The sequence below is a fragment of the Myotis myotis genome, unplaced genomic scaffold, assembly GCF_014108235.1.
Source record: "Myotis myotis isolate mMyoMyo1 unplaced genomic scaffold, mMyoMyo1.p scaffold_m19_p_7, whole genome shotgun sequence".
In the NCBI taxonomy this organism is placed as follows: domain Eukaryota; kingdom Metazoa; phylum Chordata; class Mammalia; order Chiroptera; family Vespertilionidae; genus Myotis; species Myotis myotis.
The window spans coordinates 46,775,633-46,795,118 of record NW_023416379.1 but is presented as its reverse complement, the minus strand read 5'-3'; the positions used below and the strand labels follow the sequence as shown (position 1 = coordinate 46,795,118).

The 19,486-nt window shown below is 36.8% G+C and overlaps 1 protein-coding gene across 9 annotated transcripts in view; it reads right to left on the bottom strand.

The window, feature by feature from the left end:
- Window positions 1–16,636, bottom strand: part of MMS22L (MMS22 like, DNA repair protein) — a 118,814-nt gene extending 102,178 nt beyond the window's left edge. For 3 of the 9 annotated variants that reach the window (XM_036317409.1, XM_036317406.1, XM_036317410.1), the window contains exons 1-8: window positions 16,521–16,636; window positions 15,796–15,974; window positions 14,605–14,730; window positions 13,186–13,235; window positions 9,708–9,795; window positions 9,435–9,612; window positions 5,841–5,931; window positions 1,977–2,107 (exon numbers count right to left, since the gene is read on the bottom strand). In XM_036317409.1, coding sequence (XP_036173302.1) covers window positions 1,977–2,107; window positions 5,841–5,931; window positions 9,435–9,612; window positions 9,708–9,795; window positions 13,186–13,235; window positions 14,605–14,730; window positions 15,796–15,959 — 828 coding nt within the window. In that variant the 5' untranslated portion in view covers window positions 15,960–15,974; window positions 16,521–16,636. Of the gene's footprint in view, window positions 1–1,976; window positions 2,108–2,919; window positions 2,964–4,697; window positions 4,759–5,840; window positions 5,932–8,388; window positions 8,404–9,434; window positions 9,613–9,707; window positions 9,796–10,717; window positions 10,754–13,185; window positions 13,236–14,604; window positions 14,731–15,795; window positions 15,981–16,520 lie in introns of those variants that run through there. The other 6 variants (XM_036317407.1, XM_036317408.1, XM_036317414.1 and 3 more) reach the window with 6 other exon arrangements.
- Between the last annotated feature and the right edge of the window lie 2,850 nt (window positions 16,637–19,486).

Sequence of the window (19,486 nt, the reverse complement as noted above, 5' to 3'; positions counted from 1 at the left end):
AAGTCAGAATAAATACAATTATTAGGGCTATATAAAAGTTAAGCAATTTTACCATTTTCTTTTTAAAGCTGTTGCTATTTTTTTTTTTTATTGATTTTTAGAGAGAGAGGAATGGAGAGGGAAAGAGATAGGAACACCAATGGCACAGAAACATTGATCAGCTGTGTTTTGCATGGCCTCCACAGGGATCAAGACTGCACCCCTGGAATGTGCCCTAACAGGGAATTGAACCAGTGACCTCTTGGTGCATGGGTCGATGCTCAACCCTGAGCCACATTAGCAGGGCTTTACCATTTTTATAACAAATATATCCTCAATGACCCTAAAAAATGCAGAGAATATTGTCTATACTTCTAAGTATAGCTAAACTTCTTAAACTCATGATATATATCTTATTTCACATACATTACATATACACTGAGTGGCCAGATTATTATGACCATCTGACGTTTGTAGGCAAATTAGCTATAATTTCACGCTGAAGTTGCAAATTAGCTATAATTTCACGCTGAAGTTGCTAGAGGGCCAGACCATTATAAATAGGGAAGCAGGTTGTTTATCACGACAGAAGTGATTTTTTTCTGAAGATATGGGTAAACAACGCGATTTAACAGCCTTTGAATGTGGGATATACAGTACATTTCTAAAATAATACATTAAGATATTACTATATCATATCTGATTAACATATTTGTGTTAATTATAAACATATAGATTAAATTTAAGAGATATTGATAATACATAAAACAATCTACACTTTAAAAAATTATAAATCCTGATTTTCTATTAGTAAGGTTTATGCTTGTAATTGGAAATAAGTGATGATAATCTATAAATTTCCATTACTTGAAAATGCATGTGTACTGTAACACCTTTAAATCTGTCTGTATTAAACACTATATATAAATACAATTTAGTAAAAACAAGTGATTTCCACCATGATGCCAGAACTTTCATGAAAACGACCCTTAAAATTTGTCAACTAAAACCACCCTTTTTTTCTTTAATATATTTTTTTATTGATTTCAGAGAAGGGGAAAGGAGACAGAAACACCAATGATGAGAATCATTGATTGGCTGCCTCCTGCACGCTCCTTACTGGGGATTGAGCCTGCAACCCAGGTATGTGCCCTTGACTGGAATCAAACCAGGGACCCTTCAGTCCACAGGCTGATGCTTTATCCACTAAGCCATATCGGCTAGGGCAGTGGTCGGCAAACTCATTAGTCAACAAAGCCAAATATCAACAGTACAATGACTGAAATTTCTTTTGAGAGCCAAATTTTTTAAACTTAAACTATATAGGTAGGTACATTGTTATTAACTTAATTAGGGTACTCCTAAGGCTTAGGAAGAGCCACACTCAAGGGGCCAAAGAGCCACATGTGGCTCGAGAGCCGCAGTTTGCCGACCATGGGGCTAGGGCTAAAACCACCTTTTAAGCTTGTCAACTAACTTTAATTACTCATCTCTTTCATTATGTAACTAGAGGCCCAGCATGCAAAATCACACAAGACCCAGACTCCCCCGGGGCTGCGGGACTCCTGACTCCCTCTTGCCGCCTCTGCAGGACACCAGAGTCCGGCCTGCCTGTGCCACAGGACCCAGAAGTCCCGCCCACCGTAGTCGCTGCGGGACCCATTAATGCACCTCCTGGTGAGGCGGTCATGGTTCGTTATGGCATTATGGCCACAGGCCTTTTCTAGATCATTAAAGGACTGGCCTCTCCTATGTAAACAGAAGTTAAATTCCAGTCATTATCATAAACATCCTGTTTTCATTTATTTATTTTTGACAAGATGAAAAGGCTTAACTAATTGCAGCCTCTTAAAAAAGATGTTTAAAACCTATTCTTTCCCATTCAACTCCCAGATAATTTTTTAATTTAGATTAAATTCTTATAGCTTAAATCACATAGATTAAGGACTGACTTGCCATTAAGTATCAAAAATACAAATAAACTCTTAAAGCATTACCTTGTCATACCTGTTGAGTGACAAACTTATTAAATCACAAAGGAGATTTTCACAGTGCTCTTCAAACAGACTGACATTGGTTAAATTGTCACCTGCCAGGTTCATAAACTGATGACCATATACAACATGTTCTAAAAATGTAATAAAATAAATTTTATTTAAAACTACAGGAGAAAAGTTACTGTACCCTTTTAAATTATAACAAGACTGTAACATGTAGTTAAAAGCAAATTTTTGCAAGCAGAAGTTAAATATTACAATTCCTTTCTTATATGAACACTGATGAAACATCTTGTAAAAAAGTTTCAATCCTTCCAGTTATCATTCAATAGGCTTCTCTATTGTTAATGTGGCCATCTTTGTAAAGCAACCATGCAAAATTACTTAAGAGAAAAAAATAAAAATAAATTAAAAAGAGGATAAACACTAGAAATTCTTCATCCTCATTTCTAACCAATAGAGCCTGTACAACATTATTCTTTTAACAAACAATGATAAACAGGAACAAGACAGGGATGCCCACACTCACCACTCCGGTTCAACATAGTACTGGAAGTATTAGCCAATGCAATTAGGCAAGAAGAAGAAATAAAAGGCATCCAAATTGGAAAAGAGGAAGTAAAACTGTCCTTATTTGCAGAGGACATGATATTATACATACAAAACCCTAGAGACTCCATCAAAAAGCTACTAGACTTAATACATGAATTTGGCAATGTAGCAGGATACAAAATTAACCCCAAGAAATCTGAGGCATTTCTATATACCAATAGTGAACTTTCAGAAAGAGAGATTATAAAAACAATCCCGTTTGCCATCGCACCAAAAAAATTAAGCTACCTAGGAATAAACTTAACTAAAGAGGTAAAAGACCTCTACTCAGAAAACTACAGGACGTTGAAAAAAGAGATAGAGGAAGACATAAACAGATGGAAGAACATACCGTGTTCATGGATTGGTAGAATCAACATCATTAAAATGTCCATACTACCCAAAGCAATCTATAAATTCAACGCACTTCCCATTAAAATACCAACGGCATACTTCACAGATCTAGAACGAACTCTCCAAAAATTCATCTGGAATAAAAAAAGACCCCGAATAGCTGCAGCAATCCTGAGAAAGAACAAAGTAGGTGGGATCTCAATACCAGATATCAAGATGTATTACAAAGCCACTGTTCTCAAAACTGCCTGGTACTGGCACAAGAACAGGCATATAGATCAATGGAATAGAATAGAGAGCCCAGAAATCGGCCCGAACCAATATGCTCAATTAATATTTGACAAAGGAGGCAAGAACATACAATGGAGCCAACATAGTCTCTTCAATAAATGGTGCTGGGAAAATTGGACGGATATATGCAAGAAAATGAAACTAGACCACCAACTGACACCATACACAAAAATAAACTCAAAATGGATAAAGGACTTAAATGTACGACAGGAAACCATAAAAATTCTAGAAGAATCCAAAGGCAGCAAAATCTCAGACATATGCCAAAGCAATTTCTTCACTGATACAGCTCCTAGGGCACTTGAAATGAAAGAGAAAATGAACAAATGGGACTACATCAAAATAAAAAGCTTCTGCACAGCAAAAGAAACCATCAACAAAACAACGAGAAAACCCACTGTGTGGGAAAACATATTTGCCAATGTCATATCTGATAAGGGCCTAATCTCCAAAATTTATAGGGAACTCATACAACTTAACAAAAGGAAGATAAACAATCCAAACAAAAAATGGGCAACGGACCTAAATAGACACCTTTCAAAAGAGGACATTCAGAAAGCCAAGAGACATATGAAAACATGCTCAAAGTCACTAATCATCCGAGAGATGCAAATCAAAACAACAATGAGGTACCATCTCACACCTGTCAGATTGGCTATCATCAACAAACGACAAGTGCTGGAGAGGATGTGGAGAAAAAGGAACACTCGTGCACTGTTGGTGGGAATGCAGACTGGTGCAGCCACTATGGAAGACAGTATGGAGTTTCCTCAAAAAACTACAAATGGAACTCCCATTTGACCCTGTGATCCCACTTCTAGGAATATATCCCAAGAAACCAGAAACACCAGTCAGAAAGGATATATGCACCCCTATGTTCATAGCAGCACAATTCACCATATCTAGAATCTGGAAACAGCCTAAGTGCCCATCAGTAGATGAATGGATTAGAAAACTGTGGTACATCTACACGATGGAATACTACGCTGCTGTAAAAAAGAAGGAACTCTTACCATTTGCAACGTCATGGATGGAACTGGAGAGCATTATGCTAAGTGAAATAAGCCAGTCCATGAAGGAAAAATACCACATGATCTCACTCATTCATGGATAATAGAGACCATTATAAACTTTTGAACAATAATAGATACAGAGGCAGAGCAGCCTCAAACAGATTGTTAAACTGCAGCGGGAAGGCCGGGGAGGGGTGGGGAGCAGGACGGAGGGGGGTAAGAGATCAACCAAAGGACTTGTATGCATGCATATAAGCATAACCAATGGACATAAGACACTGGGGGGTAGGGGAGGCCAGGGGATTGTCAAGGGTGGGGAAAAAAAGGGACACATATGTAATACCCTTTGTAATACTGTAAGCAATAAAAATAAATAAATAAATAAATACAAAAAAAAACAAAAGAAACAATGACAAAGTAGCCATATGCAATTGCATGAAGTAAAGCTAACAAAAGATACCAAAATTTGTACCTATAGCAGAGTAAGTCCACCAGAGTTTGCTCCAAGAAAATATTTAAAATACAGTGTTCACCTGAGAGAAAAAATTATTTGTGTACATCGTTGCATATTTTTGTGTGTACATATGTAAGTATACACAGACACAAACATATATGTATTTTTGTATTTATTAATTAAACAGCAGAAATTGAGGTAATGGAGGTCTTTATAACCTAAATAATTAATTTACTTTACAACTAAATATTTCCAGAATATTGCTAAACTTAAAAATAGAACCTAAACATGCCAAAGAGCAAGACCAAGACATAAACAGGCAACATATGAAATAAAAGATTACCATCTATTATAAACTTCTACTAATTTTAAACAAAGGAAAAATTTGCAAAAGATTATGAATATTAAATAATAAAGAAAATATAGAGACAATAAAATTATGTGAAGATGTTCAACTTCAATGGTAATCAAGAAATTGCAACAATAGAGATTCAGTATCATTTTTCACATATTCATTTACAAAAAAGAAAAATAAATGATAATATCCATTACTGGAAATAGTACGAGGCAAGGAATGCTCACAGTGTATACAAATTGGGGAAATTTACTCTACAGCAACAGAGCATATACAATATTAAAACTGCAATATGCCACCCCAATTCTAAGAATCTATTCCAAACATAACTTGTATACATATTGAACAATGTATATATACACAAGGATGTTCAGTGTAATATTTATAATATCAAAAAAAGGGAAATAATTGAAATACTTAAAAAATAAACTTGGCTAAATAAATTATGATAGACCCTTTACATAAGCCCTTAAATGAATAAAGTAAAACCATATGCATGAACATGAACAAATCTCTAAAAAAAAAACTACACAGAACAATGACAGCAGCATTTGTGGTTAGAAAGCAAAACAAAAATCCTACCAGTGAGTTTCCATATATGTATGCTAATAGAAAGTATAGAAAGATAAACAGACCAAGGTGTTTCCAGTAGTTATCTCTGGAAAAAAGGATGCGATTTTCACTTTTTACTTACATTACTATTTTATTTTTAAAAATCAGAAAACACTTATTACTTGTGTAATTAAAAAAAAACAATTAAAATTTAGATTAGAAAAAGGACATAAATCAAACATCTATCAACTTACTCAATTTTACACCAAGCATCTGAAGAATTTCTAGCACCAGCCAATGGATATCCAAGTGGAGATGTAATAAATGCCAGGATGGTGGGAAAAGCTGTGAATGACATTATCAACTGTGACTGAGAATTCATAATACATTACAAGGTGCTTGATGGCATATGACAACAACCCTCTATCAGCACCATGACAAAGAATCAATTAATCTACCACTAAGCTTAAGGAAAACCTTTATCTCGTTCATCAGAAGATTCTTTCACTAGAGATTTTGAAAGTAGGATAGGATATATTTTCATCTAATTTAAGACAGACCCACCTTGGGGCTGCTGAATAGATTTGTAAAGGACCCTTCCAACCAACTTCTGATTCTACTACAGGTGCAAGGCAGTAAAATAATTTTAAAAATTATTTACATGAATTTGTTTTAGACTTTAGTTAGCAAGTATGTTTTTAGCCCGGCTGGTGTGGCCCAGTGGTTGAGCGTAGGCCTATGAACCAGGAGGTCATGGTTGGATTCCCGGTCAGGGTTCATGCCCAGGTTGTGGGCTCGATCCCCAGTAGGAGGCATGCAGGAGGCAGCTGATCAATGATTCTCTCTCATCACTGATGTTTCTATTTCTCTCACCCTCTCCCTTCCTCTCTAAAATCAATAAAAATATATTACCTTAAAAAATGTAATACATACCCAGGAACTCCTATAAAGAATGTTAAGAGAACTTTAAACTATCATGCAGACATTATTGTCATGCCTTTTAAGTTAAAAGAGGTAAAGAAATCATCTCTCAATTTTCACATTAGCATTCCAATCTAATTATGACTAAAAAGCCAGTGCTCTTAGCTATCTATAACCTTCTCCCAGTCAGCACTTAGCATCACTATAAAAATAAATACAGTGAGGCCTGGCTGGCATGGCTCAGTAGTTGAGTGTTGATCTATGAAGCAAGAGGTCACAGTTCGATTATTCCCTATCAGGGCACATGCCTGGGTTGTGGGTTCGATCCTTAGCGTGAGGAGTGCAGGAGGCAGCTGATCAATGATTCTCTCTCATCATTGATGTTTCTATCTCTCCTTTTCTCTCTGACATCAATAAAAATATATTTTAAATATATATATGTAAATAAAAACTATGATACATGTTCTAGTAAAACAACTAGAATGATGCAGAAGGAACTCACCATCATGCATATTTGCATCAAATATGCAAATAAAATAAAACACTACGTTAATAAATAATACTGGCTCAAAAATAGATAATAAAAAATAGCAAACAGCCCTAACCGGTTTGGCTCAGTGGATAGAGTGCCAGCCTGCGGAGTGAAAAGTACCAGGTTCGATTCTGGTCAAAGGCATGTACCTTGGTTGCAGGCACATCCCCAGTAGGAGGTGTGCAGGAGGCAGCTCATCGATGTTTCTCTCTCATCGATGTTTCTAACTCTCTATCCCTCTCCCTTCCTTTCTGTGAAAAAATCAATAAAATATATTTTTTTAAAAAATAGCAAACATAGGGAAGAGAAATGGATAAATGTGGTATCCAAATCTTTGGGAAAAGCATGGGTCATTTAATAAGACAGAATTTACTCATTTGTAAGAAACTAAAGTTAGATTTCCCACCTCACAGAATTATTTTTTAAAAAGATAAATCAAATAGATAAATGTAAAAACAAGTATATTTTTAACATCAGCAGATATAAAAGAAAAAATATAACTATATAAAAAACTTCAATCTAACCTAGTAAGTCAGCTTAATTGCTGAAAAAGATAAAAGAAAATATCTGTAATACCCGAATAATATTTCTAAAAAGTTCCCCCAAAAAACTAAATAAAACATATTCAACAGAAAATACCAATTAAACCAATACTTGTCATATATAAGATTGGTAAAATAGAAGAAATACATAAAATCTTGAAAGATGCTTTTTATTTTGTAAGATGTTTTTGCTGTTGTTTTAGAAGAGAATTTTAGTGCATAATTTATTTTTTATGTGTTGAAGACTACATTCCCCTGCTTTTAAAAATTCAGTCTTGTAATCTTCAAATAACCTATCTTTTCAAGTTTGCTAAATTGAAAAGCCTATGAAGGGCAAAACCTAATTTGAGGACCAGAGCACACAATCTTTACTTCTGCTCCTAGATAAATTATTTTCTTAACCACTTAATGGATGTCCAGAAAATAAAAATGATTTGAATTTATAAAGACTAAAATGAAGGAAAACTATCCTTCCCCCAAGATCTACCTATGAGTCTTTAGTAAATGATACAATTAAAAGCAATTACCTATTTGCTTTCTATGGATTATATATATAAACCTGTGAATTCAATTGAAACCCTATTTACTTTTATTGTTAGATATATTGATCCCTTATAAAGAGTCAATATTTGTTTTTTATTGTTAAATTTCACAGAAATATATGAACACTTAATTGTATTTTACATTTTGACAAATATATGTTCCTAAAAACTAAATGTTCAAATTGGTGAGGTCAAATAGAATGGAAGAGGTTAAAAGTTCAGGGAATCAATGGGGAAGTATAATTTGTCATCCACTTAAACTCACATTATGGTATGGAGAATTTGTTAATTATATCCGGAAGCTGGGTTATGCTACAATACAAATTTTAAAAAATAAAATAACTTCAGATGGAATAATAAAAGGTAGGGGGAAAAGGGGTATTAGTCAAAGCAATCTTTTTTTAAAACTCACTCAAGGATTTGTTTTTAATGATTCTAGAGAGAAAGGAAGAGAGAGAGAAACATCAATCGGTTGCCTCCTGACCGGGGATCAAACCTGCAACTTGGGTACGTGCCCTGATCAGAAATTGAACCCACAACCTCTTGGTGTATGGGACTACACACCAACCAATGGAGGCACTTGGCCAGGGCAGTCAAAACCATCATAATCATATTCTGAAAATCTCAAAGGTCAGATTAGACAAAATGATGTGGTTCTGAAAGTGTAACTTTTATAAGGTAATCTTCTTGAATTTTATTATAATAAAAAAGTAAGAAGCCCAGGCCAGTGTGGTTCAGTTAGTTGGGCATTGTCCTGTGCACTGAAAAGTTGCTGGTTGGATTCCTGGTCAGGACACATGCCAGGGTTGTGGGCTTGATGCCTGAGTAGGGGGTATGTAGGAGGCAGCGGATCAATGCTTCACTCTCACATTGATGTTTCTTTCTCCCTCTCCCTTCCTCTCTCTCTAAAAATCAATTTTAAAATCTTAAAAAAAAAAAAAGTAAGGAAAGATGACACATATTTTAGAAAAAAAAGGTTATTTGATTTGAAACTTTTAAACATTTGTACTGTTATACATTGGAATAGAGAAGTTTTCAGATTTAGTGTATACTATGTTTTAAATGCTTTATTCATTTTAATTTATTTAATTCTCCCAGTAACTCTAGGAAGCTATACCAATTATACAGATGGGGAGAATGAGACAAGAGGTATTACTTGCCCAAAGGCACATAGTTAATAAAAGGAGGAACCAGAATTTCAACTCAAGCCATCTGGTCCAGAGCTGCACTCTTGACTAATTTCCTTCATTCTTGAATAAATATTCCTTGTAAGAAGAAAAACTGATAATTTAAAAATTAAATAAGGCAAACCTGAATCTGATTTTTACTTATAAATGCTCCTGGATTAATACTGGGAAGTTCAGATAGGTGTCCAATGTACAAGAGTAATCCATGAAGCTCATCAACCAACAGTGAGGGAAGCTGAGCCTCCAAAACCTCATAGGGATGAACAGGACCATGATTCTCAGTATTCTGTACTGTCAGGAACCTAAAAAACAATTAGATACAATAAACCACCAGAGTCTGAATGAACATGTACTCAGAAATTCATGCAGTAGTCAAAAGACTCAACTGACGTCCTACCTGGCGATGAAAACTTTAACATAATGAAGAAATGTTACGCATTGCTGCCTAATATTGTCTGCTTTGCAGTGTAGGGTTGATATCTTCCCTGAAACCAAAATAGAAAGAAGTTAATCATAGCTTAAATGATTAATCAGTGAACAGTAACATACAAGCAGCAATTCTTTTAATTTTGTCCACTGATTTCTATGTAATTCTTACCACCCCCCCGAAAATCCATTATTAAGGCCACCTCAGTAGCACTGACTACACCTGGCTTCACTGGCACCATATAGTGCCAGTCTTCTTTCTTCCTCATGTGTCCTTTCTCTTGCCTCTCCTTTACTGGCTCCTCCTCCTCTATCCTACCACTAGTATGGGGGCTCCTCAGGACTCGGTCCTGAGGCCTCTTCTCTCTTTTCCTGTATGTATGATCAGTTCCTTTATTTCAAAATGATAACAACTTGAAAAGGTTTACCTATAACCCAGACCTCTATTCTGCACTCCAGACCTTGCATGTCAGATTGCCTAACATCTTGTATTTAGATTGCTCAGACACTGCAAATAATACATCCATGATTTCTTCCAAAATCTGTTCATACCGATGTTTTTGCCACTCATTACAACTGGTGCCAACAGTTGCCTATATTTCATTCTTGCTTCTTTCATTTCCCTAAAACTTATACTTAATCCACCAGAGTCCTACTAAGTTTATGACCAAAATATACCTTCAAACTATCCATCTCTCTAGAATCTCTTAAATTATTCCAACAGGTCTTCTAATAGGTCTTCCCATATTCTCCTTTGTTCCTCTACACTCTAAGCACAAAATATGCTTTAAATATATGTCAATTCCTGTTCCTCATAAATCAAACCCCATGAAAGGCTATCTACTATATTTAGAATGAAATAAAGACTCCTTGTAGTGATTTATAAAGCCCCAAATGATGTATTAATATTGCCTGTCTTTCTCCCAACTTCAACCCATGCCATCTTCCCCACACTTCAACATCTGTATCAGCAAAAATTACCTGGAACATTACTATATGCAAAACACTGACAATCACTTTAAGAAAAATGAGTAAGAGACAATCACTAAACAAAAGCAGAAAAAAAAATAACATGATTAGAATTAAGACAACAAATTCTCAACCTTATCACACATAAAGCAAAACTTATTTCTAAATTTGAACTTAAATGAGTAAACATGACCTCCACTTTGTCAAAACCAACAGGATATGTTATGCAAATATCTCCATGTTAAACAGTACAAGGCATTTTCATAGCTTAATTATATTTCACCTACGAAAGTCACATCATCCCTCAGTTTCACAATTCTCAGTTCATAAAGGCAGTACTCTGTTAAAAACAATTGCTGTGAACTCTTGCATACAGCCAAGGTAGAATAAAAGAAATAAGATTTACCCATATCCCATCTTTTACTAAAAAAACAATCAACATAAAAAAAAAAAAAAAAGTTTTCAGGCACCAGAAACAAGGCAATGCAGGACTGCTATCCTAGAGAGAAGGTAAGTCCTAAGACTGTTCCAGCTTCCCACCGAAATACAATTTCCAGGCTGCAGCACAGGGAGAGAGAACCCCCAAATCACTGAGCTGAGGAGACAAGAGGTTTAAATTTATAGGGAAAAAGTACCAAAGAAGAAAAAAGCTACATTTAAAAAACAAAAAAGCAAGCTCTGGAAATGTACAGAGGGTCCCATTGAATCTCTGTTCAAGCATGAGAAAAAATAACCCAAGACCAGGTAAAAACATCAGAAAACAATTTCCTACAAAGCTTACACATGCCAGGGAACAGTTCAAATTCCCACCAGAAAAAAAAAAAAAATCATAATACACTAAAAAGAATCCTCAGAAGCCTTATTAGAGCTAACTTAACATTAGAATAAAGGCTACTTTTTATGAGTCCTAACAAAATTTAAACCAAGATTTAAAAGGTCCAATGGATTATAAGTACTTAACAGCAAGCCAGAATACAGTTTAATACTAGTCAGAGAAATACAAGAAAATCCAGAAAGCAGCAATGTAAAATCTACCCTGTCCATCACAAAATAAAATATTGCTAGATTTTCAAAGAACCAGAACACTGTAACACAGAAATAAGAGAAAAATCAATCAATACAATCAGGCCCAGAAATGACAATGATGAAAGAATATGCAGTCAACAAAGTTAAAAAGAACAGCTATATGTATACTCTTTATGTTCAAGATTGATTAAAAAAAATATGGATAGCAATAGAAAATAAAAAAATCCAAATACAATGTCTGTAGACAAAAAACAAAACAAAACATGATCTGAAAAAGGAATAACACCAACAGCTACATTTAAGAACAGGGATCTGTAAAACATACATTCTTTTGTTATTCTGCCTCAAATGGAAAGCTATCTTATCTGGGTAGCACAGTGAAAAGAACATATACACTTCAGTTAAGTGTCCCTACCTAAGGGCTTTCTGGGGAGGACTGAAGGCCAAAGCTGGCTTCATGAGTTTAGTAACAGAGCCCTGATACAGCTGCAAAGGTTAAGTCTACATCATGAACAGCTGGGGCCTTTCAATAAGAGGGAGTGGGGAGAGGATTGTAATAGGGTTTGGGCTTGTGCCAGCTGAGTTTGGAGAGTTTAAGGACTTTGGTCTGGATTGGATGCTGCTAAGAAGCAGGGGCAATTTGATGATTATGTTAATTTTTATACAGAGAGAGTCTAGGGAGGGTTCTACTTAGTTAAGAAGCAATAATCATGTTAGCTGAAGAGGGGGATGTTCTGTTTTAGTATTTTGCATTAGTAAGCCACTAAACCTTTCTTTGATCAAAAGTGTGTTTCAGGTAATCTTTAGTTGCTAAACATCACTAATAAGATATTAAGCTTAGCACTTAACCTGCATTATGTCATTTAATTCTCACAAGAACTCAATGAGGTGAGAAGTCTTACCTGGTTTGAGACCCACAATTAGCCTGGGGTGGAACTCAGGCTGACTACAGAGCCATGATTCTAAATACAAACTGCACCAAACTGCCAGAAAAGAGCAGCAGCTGGTTTGCACTAAAAGACTGTCCTTCAATTCCTTTCATTACCTTAACTATATCCATCGCCTCCTCTGCCCCCCCCCCACCCCATCAATAATCCATTAAATGTCAAAAACAGACAAACAAAAAACAGAAAGCAGAAAAGAGCAAGAAGAGAGCGTAAGGTCTGGTACTATTACTCTTATATAAGAGTTCCTATCCCACTCCCCACCTCCAAAGCTTGTTACTAATTCATTTCTGAGATATTTAGCCTTAAATCAATTTTACCTACAGATTTGAAAAAAATACTGTAAATCTCAGCTACAACAAAATTGTATTTAGTGTTCAGAAAAAGTGTCATACACTGTATCCTGAACTTCTGACCTAACAATTCCTCCATGTTACTATGATATCCCAATTATGCATCATAAAACCCACGTGCAATTCACTGTAATTAGCCTTTAAACACACAACTTACCAAAATCACAGCTGGCCGGTAATAAGGTTTCCAAGTTATAGAGTTGTTGCCTAATTTAAAAAATGTAAAGTCAGAATTAATTTTACATTACTTTAAAGCATGTAATAATTATATGGATAATGTTCCCAATACTTCATGAATGTTTATTAGAGGATCAGCTTCAGGTAGCAAAGACTTTGAGAAAATATAAAAATAACATAATAAAAGCTGCATATATCTCAGAAATTATGTCAAATGTCATGATGTCACTATCAATGAGATACTGTTTAAATCGTCAAGAAGTTTAAGATACTTATATAAAATATCCTAGGTTAACATTTATATAAAATGCTAAACTGTATCACACAAGGAGTTCAAAAAGGAATAGGTACACTAGAGTTATCAGGAAAAGTTATATTTATAATGTTCCACGTTAATTCCTGAGAGTAATCTTCCCTTGCCATCTTCCTAGTTCCCTTTCAAGTCCTTAAAGATTTGTATCCTAGATAATGACTCAACTTATTCAGTAATGTTCAAAAATCAGAGAATCACTCACGCAGCCTGGTCTCCCAATAAAACACACAGCATGGCACACATACAGTGATGTCTCTTCCCAAGGTCTATGGGATGAGGGTAGGAGGAGAAATTCCTGCACCTTTCCATTTTCATCTAAATGTAACATATATGGTCCATTTAATTTGCCCTCAATAACTGATTCTATTTCAACATTATCTAAAATCTGAATATGGACTAGGTTTTAAATGAAACATTATTTCAACTGTGTTCATTGTGATAATGAAACAGTGTTAATGTTTGAAAAAAGATATTTTTAAGAAATTCATCCTGAAATATTTAATAACATGATGCCTAGAATTTACTTAAAAATACTTCAGCAAAAAAAAGAAGAGGGGAAGGGACAGATGAAGGAAATGTGAAGAAACCTTGATGTTTATTGTAACTGAGGGAGTGTAGGTGGAGGTTCATTATACTATTCTCTACACTTTGTGTATGTTTGAAAACTTACATTAAAATTTTTTAATGTCCAAATCACATTTCTATTACACAGTCTGAAACATATTTGGAAAGTCTAAGTTCATTCTCTCAAAATCATTGAAGACTATGGCTATTAAGCAACAAAACTACTTTGGTTTTCTTCCAAAACTGTAATATGGTTTAGAGCCTTAAATATTTGTCTTGAACACAAGATGTCAACTAAAGATTCTGGAAAAGAATAGTTTCACTAAAAAACAATTCATTAAAACCATTACTCCATAAAACATTACTGTTAATTTTGTTATTAACAAGATACTCAAGTGAACAACAAGCACAACTCTACTGGTGCTTTTGTTAATATCAGTATTAGAAACCACACAGCAATGTAACTTACAAAAGTGAACAACAGCATCTCTACTCTAGGGAAATATTTTTAAAAAAACATACCTGAATAAATGAAATAGCACTCTAGATGAATTCACTAATGCTGTTTCAGTAACCCACTGAATGCCAAATATTTCCACTGTATCCTCTTCAAAATTAGTTGGTAAAGGATCAAGATTCAAAATTAATCTGAAATGAAAACTATGATTAAATCTCATGAAAAGTATACTAAGTCCCATACTATAGCATGTCTTTTTTGACATTCTAGGAACCCTTATTATACACGACATGCCAGTGATATTATAAAGTCAGGATATGCCTTGGTACCATACATATTAGTAAAGGCATACGAAAGCTAGAACTGTATTAAAAATCCAGTCCTTTATACTAATAAAAAGGTATAACTAAAGAGCAATGTAACTTATGTGTAAAACACAAAAAGAAGTCTAAGGAACATACTTTGGTCTGTGTTGAATAGTGGCCTTCAGATGTAGAATTCATCCTTTGAGGGGACATTTAACTTTTAAAACAGCTAAAAGATATTCTGAGCCCTGTCTGGAGAACAGCATAATAAAACTGGGTAATCTCCTTTTAGGTCTCAAACAAAGTGCAACTATAAAACCACAAAAATTACTTCCTTTCTGACTGAAATTGCCTCAGAAGGCATTCCCAAAATATTTCAATAACAGCAGTTTTACGACAATATGTATAACTAACTGCCCAAGGCAAGAACTTTCAGAAATAACATTCCTGTGAACTTACACAATGTGGTGCATTTATTAGAAAATAATGTTTTTTAAAATAAGACTTCTATATGTAACAATACAGACTTAGAAGGAACTGGGGCAACAAAAGATGTGCATGTCTTCCTTAGAATTATTAAGAAGCTCCAAAATATTATTCCATGTTTTAGGAGGAAACATCATTTCAAAAAGCCCAGGAAGTTCAGGATTCATTTTAAATAAAAGGAAAATTAAAACCCAGCTTCATTCCTATGCCCAACGGAGGCAGCTGTGAAGAGAACATCAGGTAGCAAGAAAGTTCTCCTTCATATCCAAAATCTTTCAGGTATTCGCTGAACCAGAAAGCCAACAGCAGAACTAATAGCTTGCATCTGTCTGATATACCAAGCCCATTTTACAAAAAGATGGTTTGAACATAAAAGTTTAGCTGCCTGAAATCTTAATTAAAACATTCCTAACAAACTAATGAAAAAGCTGATGGGGGTGAAACCGCCTCCGATTTGTTACCTACCGCTTAAGGGCTCCACTGGCAAGGTAGGACTCTCCAGAAAAATGTTTCCCACCTCCTCTGTTGTCAAAAGCGCAAGAAAAGCAAGGGGGTCTGCACCATTCGGTTCCCAGCTCCAGTTCCAAGCTGTCGGTCAGGTAGGTCGACGTGGCAGAACAGTTATCCATTGCTTACTTCATGTCCTGAAACATGGGAGGTTCATTGTAATGATCATCCAGGGCTCCAAAGAGGTTGCGAAGAGATTCCTGGAGGTGGGGCGGGTGACGTCAGGAAGTCCCCCAAACGCTCCCCTCCCCGGCACAAAGAAAACCGAGAAGCCCCGTTCCCAACAACTCTCCCCACCGCCTCCCCAAGACCAAGGCTGTCGGGACGTTCGCAGAAAGCACCCACGACGGGCTGTATAGGAACTGAAAACCCTGCCGGCCTGACCCTGCCGCAGCCCGGGACAGGGTGCAGAGCAGAGACTTGCTGGCGGGGCAGATGCAGCTCCACCTCCCGAGCCCGCCCGGACCCGCACCTTCGCCACGTTATTAAACCGCCCAGCGCCAGGGGCCCCGCAGGGTCGTGGGGAAGCTCCTCTGCAGATTCGCGTGGGGATCCGGAGGGCCCCGCGCCAACCCCCCTCCTCCCGGCCGCGGAGCAGGTCTTCCCCCGAATCGACACGGAGCCTGGGGAGAGGAGCCACAGTCCTGCGCACCGGGGCACCCCCTCTCCGGTGCTCGTCGTACCTACTCACACTTCCACTCCCCGAGATCCGCCCCGGTGGTCCCAAGCACAGCCCCAGACTCCATGCGGTCCAAATCCCAAACAGGTGAAATTCCCGCCACGCCGCGCGCGCGCTCGGGAGGGCGGGGCCACGGCTGAGCCCGCCCCCGAGGTCCGCTCGCGAGGTCTCCGCGGGAACCGCCGGCACTTGCGAGTTCTCGCGAGAGTCTTCCAGCCTAGCATTTGGTGCGGCTGAAAAGCCTTCTTTCTCGTTTCCGCCCCCCCCCCCCTTTCGTTTTAATTGGTGCGTTGGTCCGGAAGGCGGGGCTTCACACTGCAACAAACGCGATCCCGCGCCGAGGTGATCCACGCCTGGGACGACGACTGTCTTCCCGATGGAGTTTGTGAAAAGCGCTGTTGTTCCAGTGAGTCTGAAGCGGGTGCCTGTGGCTCCTGGATTGGGAACCAGGCAAGTGCAAGAATGAGGCTAATCCAGCCTATGGAAACACTGGTATGGAAACTGTTGCTCCACTTTTTTTTTGCAACAAGTCCGAACAAGTTTAAGTTGTTGAACGTAATCGCAACATTTTAAGTATTCTGTAAAATCTCCTCAGAAGGCTTTTCAGTCTAAGTCAGAGATGACACATTTCAGCATATCACTGCCTACAGAGTCCAGAAAAACACGAGAATTTCTCATTCATATGTGCTGCTATAATTTGATTATTTCCCAGTGCACATTCCTCCACAATACAGTTTGCCTTGCGTTCAATTCCTGCATAGGGAACCTACCATAACTCTCTCCTCTGTTCAAAGCAAATACAATGGGGCCTTGACTTACGAGTGTCCCGAAAGTTTTTTGAGATACCAGCTGTCTCTTGGCCGATTTTTTTGCATTGAGTTGATAGCGAGCTCCTTAAGGAGCTCGGTCTGGGAACGAATTAAACTCGTAAGTCAAGGCCCCACGGTACTGTAAATTTTCTGACAAGTGGGATAACGTGGGGAAAAACACAGCATGATCTCTATTCTGATTACAACCTAGGACCGCTGTGATGGGTCTGTTATGCTCATCTAATGCACCATGAGACATTCTTTTTGGGGGACCACTGTAGCCCAAGCTTGCTTGTGGCCATGAGAATCACTAGCGTGACACATGGTGTCTTCTACAACAATGCCTAGGTCCTAGGTCCTAGGAAATAGTGCCTAAGTAGGCGAATATTGGGCCGTGGCCCTGAGTTTAGGAGAACTAGGTCAGCATAGTCATTATTACTTCTTCCATTCAAAACATCCAGATAGAGACTATCTGATAGATCCTTTTTTTTTTTCCCTTCTTCAAGTGTCTGATGTTGAATGATACACTTAGTTCAACCAGTGAGTTAAATGGAAAAAACCAAATAAATTCTCTGTAAATAAGCAAGTAGTATAACATGTTACATCAGTAAGAATCCCTAGCAGGTAACACATGGCATACTGGAGAGTGATGATTGAAGGAGCCATTTAAAAGGTGTGGACAGAGTTACCCGAAAACTAAAAGTGATGGTGAAGTAACCAGAACTAATCAGAGAATCATTATGACCCTTAGGCCAAGGGGCCAGGGAAGGAGGGATTACCAAAGCCCAAGGAGGATTTATTGCTGTAAGAGACAACCACCTAGCTGATAGCTACCTACGGTGCCTTCATAGAGAAACATTCCCACTGCCAACCTGCTAGCCCGAAGGGAGGAACTGAAAGGATTAAGTACCCAAACCTCTCCCTGCACACTCCAGTGTCCCCCTGGTATATTTCATTGGCCAAAATTGAACTAAAAATAGAGGGCAACTTTAATCTATAAAGTTCACCCTCATGGGTTAGAGTCCAGACTAAAGAAGGGTACAGTGAAAATCTGACAGAAAGGGGTCAGTTATATCAAGAAGACATAATACTAAATATGTACATATCCAGTAATAGAACATCAGCATACAGAAAGGGAAAAATACTATTACTTATAGAAGAAATACTCAAATTAATGATTATGATTAGGATTTCAGCATTCTTGTCTATAAGTAATGGAACAAGTAGATAGAAAATTAGTATAGATTCAAGAAGACTTGAACAGCACTACCAACGAATTTACCTACTTGACATTTACAGGTGACTCAACCCAATAATAGCAGAATATGCTCTTCATAAGTACACATTGAAACATTCATTAAAATAAACAATATTCAGAGTAATAATACAAATTTCATCAACTTTAAAAGGATAGGAACCATACAAGGTATAATGTTTGACCACAATGGAATTAAACTAGAAATAAATAATAGATACCTGAAAAAACTCAAAATATATGGAAATTAAGTAACACTTCTAATTCAAGGAAGAAATCACTGGAAAATTAGAAAATATTTTGAATTGAATGAAAATAAAAACATTAACATTTATAACATTAACTGCTTACATTAGAGAAAAAAATAACTCAATTCAATAATTTAAACTTCTAGCCTAGCTGATGTGGCTCAGTGGTTGAGCATCTACCTATGAACCAGGAGGTCATGGTTCAATTCCTGGTCAGGGCACGTACCAGCTTGCAGGCTTGATCCCCAGTGGGGGTTGTGCAGGAGGCAACCAATCAAAGATTCTCTCTCATTTTTGATGTTTCTATCTCTTTCTTCCTCTCCCTTCCTTTCTGAAATCAATAAAATTATATTTTAAAAAATAATACTAATTTAAACTTTCAAACAAACTAGAAATAAAACAGCAAAATAAAATCAAAGCAAGCAAAATGAAGGAAATAATAAAGAGTAGATATAAATGGGATGAAACAAGAAAAATAGGAGAAATAAATGAAACCAAAAGTTGGTTCTTTGAAAAGATTAATGTAATTGATAAAACCCTCTATCCAAACTGATCAAGATAAAAAAGAGGGGAGACACAAATTACCAATATCAGGAATTAAAGAGGTACCATCACTGTAGATTCTACAAACATTAAAATGATAAGGATATTAAGAAAA